Below are 9,322 nucleotides of genomic sequence, written 5' to 3'. Positions count from 1 at the left end.
TTCTGATATGTAGCCGTTTCGGCGGTAGGGTCGGTCACTATAAAAAGTTTACCCACTACAATTTTTGTTGAAATGTCTTATCCCAAGTGGTAAGCATGGAAACACCTGTTGCTTGAGGTTTCGAGTTCGAATCCTCATACAACATATATTTGTTGACTGAGGTGCTGTACGATTCATGTGTTAGCTTGGCTAAAGTGCTGTTTCGGCAGTATGCTCTTATCAACCTAGTGGTACCGTGCCTCCAAAAAATCCCTTAGGAGGTTTTCTGATATGGGGCCGTTTCGATGATGGGGTCGATCACTATAAAAAGTTTACCCACTACAATTTTAGTCCCCGGGGCAATGGTGCAACGGTAAGACATCCGGATTGTAACTCAGGGACCCGCGGTTCGATCCCTAGCTACGGCGTATTTGTAGAAATTTTCCTCCAAATGGGGAACGCAATCAAAGGATGCTGGGCATCTGGATTGACCACCGTATGCGCTTCCGTGGGACCGGGCCGATGACCCCAGAGATGTAGCTACTGGGATTATCATTTTTTTCAAATATAACAAATAAATCTGCTCCAAAATTATAAAAAATATCTCAAATATCTAATTAGTAGTATCGAATTCTGCAAAAACATAATAAGATGGGTTATTAATAAAATAAACAAATACTACATCATTACAATTATGATCAATAAATTAAATTTTAACTTATTCTACACTATAATAAAAAAGGATTAACACCTGAATGTTAATTTAGATATTATATAGAATATATCATTATCTACCATGTATAATATAATTAAAAATATATTTATTATGAAGATTAATAAATCTAATTTAGATATTCATGAGTGTTAAAAAAAGAAAAAGTTAAAATGTCAACACATCTCTCAAACAATGACTGATCAGTATTGTGAGGATCATAGGAGTCCTGAGTCTCATGAGAGTCAAAATTATACAACGTTTAACTCATCCGAGTCATGAATTCTTGCATTTCCCATCCAATTTATTTGTATCTCATTTGGACTTGCCGAGACTCTTGAAATTCTTGCTTTGATGTGGGGAGTCGATTCTTCAATTGTTGATTTTCTTGTTTTAATGTTTCTACTCTAGTAGATGATCTGTTGGGATGACCACTATCCCGAGGGATCATCACATGATTATGTACGACTCTCGCTTGAGATCCAATATCATACAGAGGATGGAGGTCTTTTTTCTTACACTGACTACATCATAATAAATCTTATTTATTTGGTCGGTGGATAGAGTCTCCATCTCACCTCTTTTTGTATCAGGCTGAGACGTTTATACAACTCCGACAGTCATCTCATCATATTTAAAAAAATCATATCAAATATACAATTAGAAAAGTTAATCATTATTAACAATTAAAGATATTAAAATTTAAATTCTTACATCTAATACAATATATAATCCTTCGACTTGTATCTTGGTAAATACCACTCAACAAACGGGAGTTCCTAACACTTAATACACACATCAATTATATATCAAAATCAAACTTATATCCTTTATATATCAAATACATCAAAATAAATTGGTGGTGTTATCAAAACTAATAAAAATCTAAAGATTATTATTGCATTTAGTAAATAAGTAAAAATTAGTTCTGGCAAGCTCGACCAACCCAGCCCCGATGCCAACGAGCTCGCCCAAGGCGGGCCCAAATCCGTGAATCTTACTGAGGGGATGGATCTTACCAGGGAGAAACCCCAACGTGCTCGAAGACAGGTATACGTAGAAAGTCAAGAGGCGAGATCACCGGGAGGAGAAAAAGCCTAAACACACGTGGGGGGAATTAGCAGTAAAATCCTAAAAATGCAAACCTAGCGACGGAATATTAATTCTGTCATTGCTATAGCGATGAAATTTACATTTGAGTCGTTAATTTAGCAACGAAGATAAATTTTCCTCCACTAAAACTACCATTAGCAATGGAACTTTATGTTCGTCGCTAATATAGATTGATTTAGCGACGAAATTAATATTTCGTCATTAAATCTTGTTATTCTTATGGTGGGTGTTCGATTTGATACAAATGTATTTATGTTCTTTCAATACATACAATATCAATTAAATAAACAAACTTAAATAATTCATTAAATTAAATAAATAAATTTGAATATATATGTCTTCAGCTCGTTCATGAACAGTATTTATGAATCATATTCATTAATAAAATTCTTATTAACATGTTAAATAAAGAAAGAATTTTTCAAAATGAATAAATAAATTTATATTATCAAATTCAATAATCAACCACCAAAGAAGTTTAAAATATAAAAATTTTAAATAATGAAATAAATTTGAATTAAGAATTTGATAATATCTAAACAAATCGAGCTCAAACTTATATAAAAGAAACCAATTCAAATATATAAAAAAGAAATCAAATTATGCTCGAATAATAATTTAAAAATAATTTAATTAAATAAATTTGAATATTATAAAATCTGACTCGACTTGATTGGTTTACCACATGACTTGATTGGTTTACCACATACCTCCTTGTGGACTTTTTTTGAATTTTTTTTTATTTACATTGTATATTAGAAAAAGAATGATGAGACCATTGCCCATGACAGTTCATGCTGAGTCTGGCTCATCACATTAACTAAATAGACTGACGGAGCTTGAGTTATACCCCTTTAATCACATCTCTAATAACTATTTTGAATTTCTCAAAATTGTTCAAAAGTAGTTCTATATATATATATATTAAAAAATATGGGTTTTTATGTTAAAAATAATCTAAAATTGAATTATAGCTCCAAATATTAATAACATTTGAAGAAGTGAAAAATAACGCGATAAGCATGTACAAGGTGAAGTATTAATGATAATCCTAGTAGCCACATCTCTGGGGTGGTCGGTCCGGTCCCATGAAAATTTTTTGCCGACCACCAGAGTAAATCGGGAAGCGCATACGGCGACCAATCCGGATGCCCAACATCCTTTGATTGTGTTCTCCATTTGAAGGAAAATTCCTGCAAATACGCCGTAGTTGGGGATCGAACCGCGGGTCCTGAGTTACAATCCGGATATCCTACCGTTGCACCATTGCCCAGAGACACAAGGTGAAGTATTAATAGTAAAACTAAAGGGGGTATTTTAAGAAATTAGTAAGAACGGGGGCGAAATGAAATCAACCTAATTACTTATTGAGATGCTTCATACTGCTCGCTGCTCGTTGCTGCGATCACTCGTCCTCCCAGCTCGCGCGCCTCGTCCTACGGTGGAACACTACTCTTGTGGTAAGCTTCGAATCCTCTGGTCGCCTTCTCCTTCAGACGATCTTCCTTCCTCCTTCGATTTTGCCCGGTATTTGTTTTCATCTCGAGTCCGAGATTCCATTTTCAATCGGGTGAGATCAAAGAGGTTTCCAGTTTCACGGAATAACTCTGGTTTTTAGATTTGCACTGAATCAAAGTGGGTTCTCGTTTTTTTCACTTTTTTAATGGAAATTTCATGGGGCTTATCCGGATCGTCTGGTTTTTTCAAGATCGTGGGGATCATCCGCGCGACAGTGTAGGAGAAAAACGGAGATCTGGAAGTAGAGGAGGAGATAGAGGAAATTGACGCCGCAGTCTGAGAGGGGTGGGGACCAGGGCTGAGGATCTTCCGCGTAGTGCGGTGAGGATGGTGAAGTTCTCTTGTGACAGGCAGCAGAGAGTGGCACAGTGCCGGGTCCAGGGGTTCGATTTGGGGATATAGACGGCGGAGGTTCATAGGACCGCCTCGTGGAGTTCGACGCCGACAGCTGCAGAAGGGGAGGAGTGGGAGGAGGGTGATGGGATTGATAAGCCATGTTCAATGTATTTTAGAGGAAATTTCATTGAATACTATACTCATGTCTTGCTTTTCATACTTAGCAGTGGACTTTCGAGATAGTTAAGACAAGCATTAAACCCTAATATTTATTTATTAGCTGCATGATATTCATTTATTCAGTGGGAATGGAAAATAAATAACAAATATTTCAAAACAGAAACATTCATAACCCCTGTGAAACATATCTTAGAGGCATCTTTCTCAAGTTCTAGATGATCAGTGGAGTCCTTGTATCTGATTCCTTTTTCTTTTTCTTTTTGAAATTTGATTATTAGATAAATGCATCAGTTCGTTCCTTGTGTTTTTAACCTCTATCAGAATGTTTCCTCTCAGCGAAGATCATCAAATTTGACATGAACTTGTACATTGCTTGACAGGGGAAAAAATGGAGAAGAATGCTCGTTTTACTGTCCATGCAGATGCTTCATTTTCTCTTCAGGGTATGTTTTTCATAAGCTGACATGAGATAAATTATACGTTTATTAAATTTGATTAATCATTCTTTATCTTTTGAATTATTGGTTACTTAATTCAAGCTTATGTCATTTTTGTTCCTTATAGATTATTGCATGTTAAGTCCATTGGGTGTATGTGAGAAACTTACAAGACACTATTTTTGCATCATTCACCATGAATTCCATTTACTAGATGCATTCCATAAACAGGAACCTCTGTTCAAAAAACCAAAATATTTCAAATGACAAGATGTGTGTAAGTCATCTAGTTGAATGTAGCCAAAGGGAAATTTGCGTATGTGGCTAAAATATCTTTCAGATTTCATTGTGGGTGCAATTTAAATATTGTGTTCTTAAGGAAAAAAATACAAATAGCATGGCTTGTTAGTTCACTCTTAGCCAAACAAGAACAATGAGAATCCATAGTACATTCCTATTCTAAATTTTCATACTACATAACACACCGTAACCATGTTTATTTCTAAATAAAGGTGGATTAAGATAATAAAAAGGATCACATTCTTAATAATGATATACGATCGTTGGATTATATGTAACTATGTCAATTAAGAAAAAAAAACTTTGAAAATGAATTTGAGTCATAAACTTTTAGTTATAAAAAAAGCTTCTAATCTATAAGACAAAGGAAAGATTAGATTATCAGTAAGCCTAATAATATTGGATTAACAAGTGCATTAATATTATATTATATATATGTGTGTGTGTACTATTTGATTATTACATAAACTATTTACTATGTAAACAATTATTATCAAATAGTATAATTAATATATAACTTCAAATAATTACTTTGATATTTGATTATTTTCATCAGAAAATGATATTACATATAAATATCAATAAATTATTTTAATGTATTTGACATTGTCTATATCAAATTCTTGAATCCTCAACATTGTTTTTTGCCACAACAAATAAAATAACTAACATATAAAACAGCTGTCATCCACAACATATTTACTTCTTCTACTGTGGTAGTATCCTACAGAAACAGTGCCAAAAAAACCTCTCCAAGTATTATTTTTACTACTAGTTATTACTGTAATTATTTGTTACTGTATTTATTGGAGGTGCCAAAGACAAGTTCCTTATTTCCAATTAGATTGACCACAAGAACAAAGGCAGCAGCGGGGCTCCTCATGAAACAAACCATGACGTACTCAGGCAGTCCACAGTTTTTTCAACCTCAAGCTCTTCATTACTATGTGAGCAGTGGCGAGCCACTGCAATTAATTTCTTTCAATTTTCACATGGATTCCTCAAGTTCTACAGAGATCTCATCAATTTCTGATGATTAGTTCACCATTCTGGAAACTTTAGGATTCATGTCTGAGATATTGGCTAAGATCTAATAGGCACCTGCCAATACTGATCCAACTTGGCCGATCCATATCAGGATCAGCCAAGTTTGACAACCATCTGATTATTTAACAACAGGAATCTACTAAGTTTGTGGCTATCAAATTGCATAGTTGCTTATTCGTTTAGTTAGTAAGAAACATTTCACTTTTATTGGAAAAATAGCCTTTCTATTAGATGATGCCCCATGGCTTAGTTTTTCCAAATATATGTTATTCATTATGTGATCAACACATCAACTTCTAGAATGTGCTTATTGAGGTAGGGTCTTGTTAACCAGGTAGGGAGAATGTTGTATCATTCTAGAATGTGTTTATGTTGTATCATTTTCATGGGTTTCTGAAAATCATAGAATTTAAATTAGCTATTATATGCAATAGAAGACACTCTACAGTTTTGTTGTCAGTTTTTGAAGTTGTTAAGAAAAACTAGCAGTGAATCCATTAATTGATTATTGAGAACTGCCAAGAAGGGTAAATTTCCTCTTCCTTCCTCTCTCCTCCAATTCCAGCTACTTTTGCACGGATGAACTCCATGTTCTTTTTCAATATAGGAGAGGTAAATGCGGAGTGGAAGCCATCTTCACTCCACCTCTTCTTCTGTCTTAGTGTTGTTCTAGAGTTATTGTATGTTGATGGACTGACTAAAGTTGAGTTAAACTTGAGGATTCTCAAATTAGTCTTTTGCTACTACAACTTTTATATGGATAAGGTATTTTGACTTTGTATTTCCTTCCCATTATTATTATTATTATTTACTTGGTAATGAGATTGTTTATGTTAAAACTCCTTTTTATATAGACACAAATTATTTTGACTTTAATCTTTTTGCTACTATTCTCATTTTTTACTATTGAACAACCAGAGATGACTAAATCTGCTATTTGAAATTATAGTTCTAAAACCAATCATGGCTATGGAACTATGACATATTATGGCTCAAGTTACTCTTCATCTATTTCTTCCTTGGTTCTTAAAGTTTTCTTCTAGAAACTTAGTAAAAGAGTTTGGAATTTCAGTATTTTTTTATGACAGATGTGCTTGTTGATTGATACAGGAGTGATTTCCTTATGATTGTATTTTTTTTTTTTTTTTGCTATATTCACTTCAAATATTAACATTTTTGTATTATGTCAGTAATGTATCTTGTATATTATTATCTGACATATATGTTGTATGATGAAAGGATATTTAATGTTTTAGTTTAAACTTCACGCTTGCTGTTATGGCTAAATTAATATCTCTTTTGGAGTTAATCACTCGCTGAGGACAAATTAATGTTTTAGCAGACTGCATTGCTTTGGTTAAGCGAATTTACCATTCTAATTTGTGCTCGAGTAAACCACTTTCAATAATAATCTGATGATTTCACTTGAAACTGTTTGGAAATCAAGCATGAATTAATGGTATGATAAGACTAAACAAAGAATAAATTTTCAGAATATTACGAGCACACTCCCTATGATTTGTTTGACATTTTAGTAACCTATTAATTTCTCTCTACTTTTGCCATCTTTTAATATGTATTTGGGCCCTAACTTTTTTACAGCAAGGGCTTTCAGTGTCAAATATCTCTTTAAGGATGGATAGCTTTTCTTCAGTGTGGTTGTTATCAGGTTTTTCAAACATATGCAGGCTTTCTCAGGGGTACTTCAGAATACCCAAAGATGGCCAGGGTTCACCAGAAGCTACCTAATGGCTGCCACAGTTTATCAAAGCTCCTCCATGGCTCTACTTTTATCTCAGAACCTCAGCCAACTATCTCTGAAGTCACAAGAGGGATCGTCTCAAACCGCCCTTTGTCACCTCATCTGCCAGTAAAGAAGCCACAACTGAGTGCAACATTTTCTATATCCCATAGGATATTTGGAGCTTCTTTGACATCGGCTATGTTGCTGATCCCGATCGCCTGGAAGTTCGGTCTCCTGCTCGATGTATAAAGCGAAAGGTGCGGTAACTTTTCTTGTTGGTGCAAGTTCAGACCAATGCTCTTTCGGGGGCGCTGTTGCCATCTGAGAATGGTTGAACATGAACCAGTTTTAAGTCTTGTTTTGATTGAATAATTGCCCAAATAGCTTCTGAATGAACGTTGCATTGTCCACGGCTGTGGTGCACTTAAGATGTTTTTGATGAATGAAGCTAGGAGGCTATCTCAAGTGCAATTCTTGATCTAAGTTCATGCTCTTAGTTATTTTCATAAATTATCATATATTGAATCACGTAAGTTATCACATGTTCTATTTTGATTTTTAAAATATTTTCCAATTAATATATGTAAACTTTATCAGATTTAAATAATTTATCATTCAGAAGAACCTTTTATATCTATGAAATGGTAGCTACAGTTCTAAAGTTATTTGTTTTTACTATAATTGGATGTTAAAATCTGATTGTTGGGTATCAATGATTATAACATTATTAGTTATATTCACTGTGAACTGATATATATATTTAGTGGAGACCTGCCCTGTTTAACAAAAGCGTGGTCCTGTCTTGGCTTGGTATATAATTAGAGTTGAATAATTAAATTGAGTTGAATATTCAGTTAAAATTGAATTAAATTAATTGAAATTGATTTTTTTTAATAATTAAATTGATTGAATTTTTAAATAAAAATTAAATAAATTAAATTGATAAAATATCAATTAATTTAATTTTTAATTGAATTAATCAAAATAATTAAAATTTTTAAATATTATAAAAATTTATTAATTAATTAATAATTTATAAATTTATTTATTTATGAATTTATAAATTATTTTTTATTTTAATTAAGATTTAATTAAATAAGAAAATTTAAAATTAAAATCGATTTGAATTAATCAATTTAATTGATTTTAAAAAAAATATTTAAAATTTTGAAATACTTGAATTGAATTTTTAAATTTAATCAATTTATTTAATTTAATCAAATTTTTAATATTTTGGCTTAGGATTAGAATTTGAATTTTAATGGTGATGAATATTTCAGAGATTAATTTTTAAATGTGTATAAGATATATTTTGAATTTGGTGTATATATAGGAGGGAAGAAATTATTACTATTTTGGCAAAATGTTCATATGCAAGAGAAACCAAAGAGGAAATTATTGCCAAATTAGTAACTCCAGATTTTTAATCCCATCCTCAATTGATTTGGCTAAACGGTTCCTAAATTCATGTCTCTCTTCACCTTTTTTTTTTACCAAGTAATTTTTTTTTAATTTCCACCATTTCTACTTTGTTGAGTCGACGAACTGATGATACAGTGATTTCCAACTCCGATAAAATGAGATTACATTTTCTTTTCGTATCATTATTTCGGAAATTTGAACGACATCGTGAAATGCAGAAAAATCTATTTCCTTTTTTATTTTTGTGGGGGAGAGAGAACGAGAGAGGAGTTGTATTGCCTCGAGAAGTTTTAGGAGGCGCAGGAGAGGTTAAGAAGCGGTTGAGGTGGTGGAGGTGGTGGGAGTTTGCAGTTTAATCGTTCTTCCTCCCTCGGCCTCGTTCTACGAAGGAGGGGGGTAGAAGGGTGGGCTTCAAACCTTGACATTCATCATACCACCTGTAGCTTCGAATCCCTTCCTCCCTCCTTTTTTGAGTCTCAAAATCGTCTTTTGGAAAGAATCTGCAGTCGGACATTGTTTTTCTTGCGTCGCTGT

The 9,322-nt window shown here is 33.2% G+C and overlaps 1 protein-coding gene across 1 annotated transcript; it reads left to right on the top strand.

The window, feature by feature from the left end:
* Positions 1-3,175: 3,175 nt before the first annotated feature.
* LOC141828057 (succinate dehydrogenase subunit 3-2, mitochondrial-like) lies at positions 3,176-7,831 on the top strand. Its single transcript, XM_074715410.1, has 3 exons — positions 3,176-3,264; positions 4,219-4,281; positions 7,311-7,831. The coding sequence occupies exons 1-3, from the start codon at positions 3,177-3,179 to the stop codon at positions 7,613-7,615; spliced, it is 456 nt and encodes a 151-aa protein (XP_074571511.1). The 5' UTR covers position 3,176; the 3' UTR covers positions 7,616-7,831.
* Positions 7,832-9,322: the final 1,491 nt, after the last annotated feature.

This window comes from Curcuma longa, chromosome 4, assembly GCF_044706935.1.
Source record: "Curcuma longa cultivar G26 ecotype Majalengka, Jawa Barat chromosome 4, ITB_CL_G26_1.1, whole genome shotgun sequence".
Taxonomy (NCBI): Eukaryota; Viridiplantae; Streptophyta; class Magnoliopsida; order Zingiberales; family Zingiberaceae; genus Curcuma; species Curcuma longa.
Note: the sequence above shows the minus strand (reverse complement) of the source record. Positions and strands in the feature narration are given on the sequence as shown.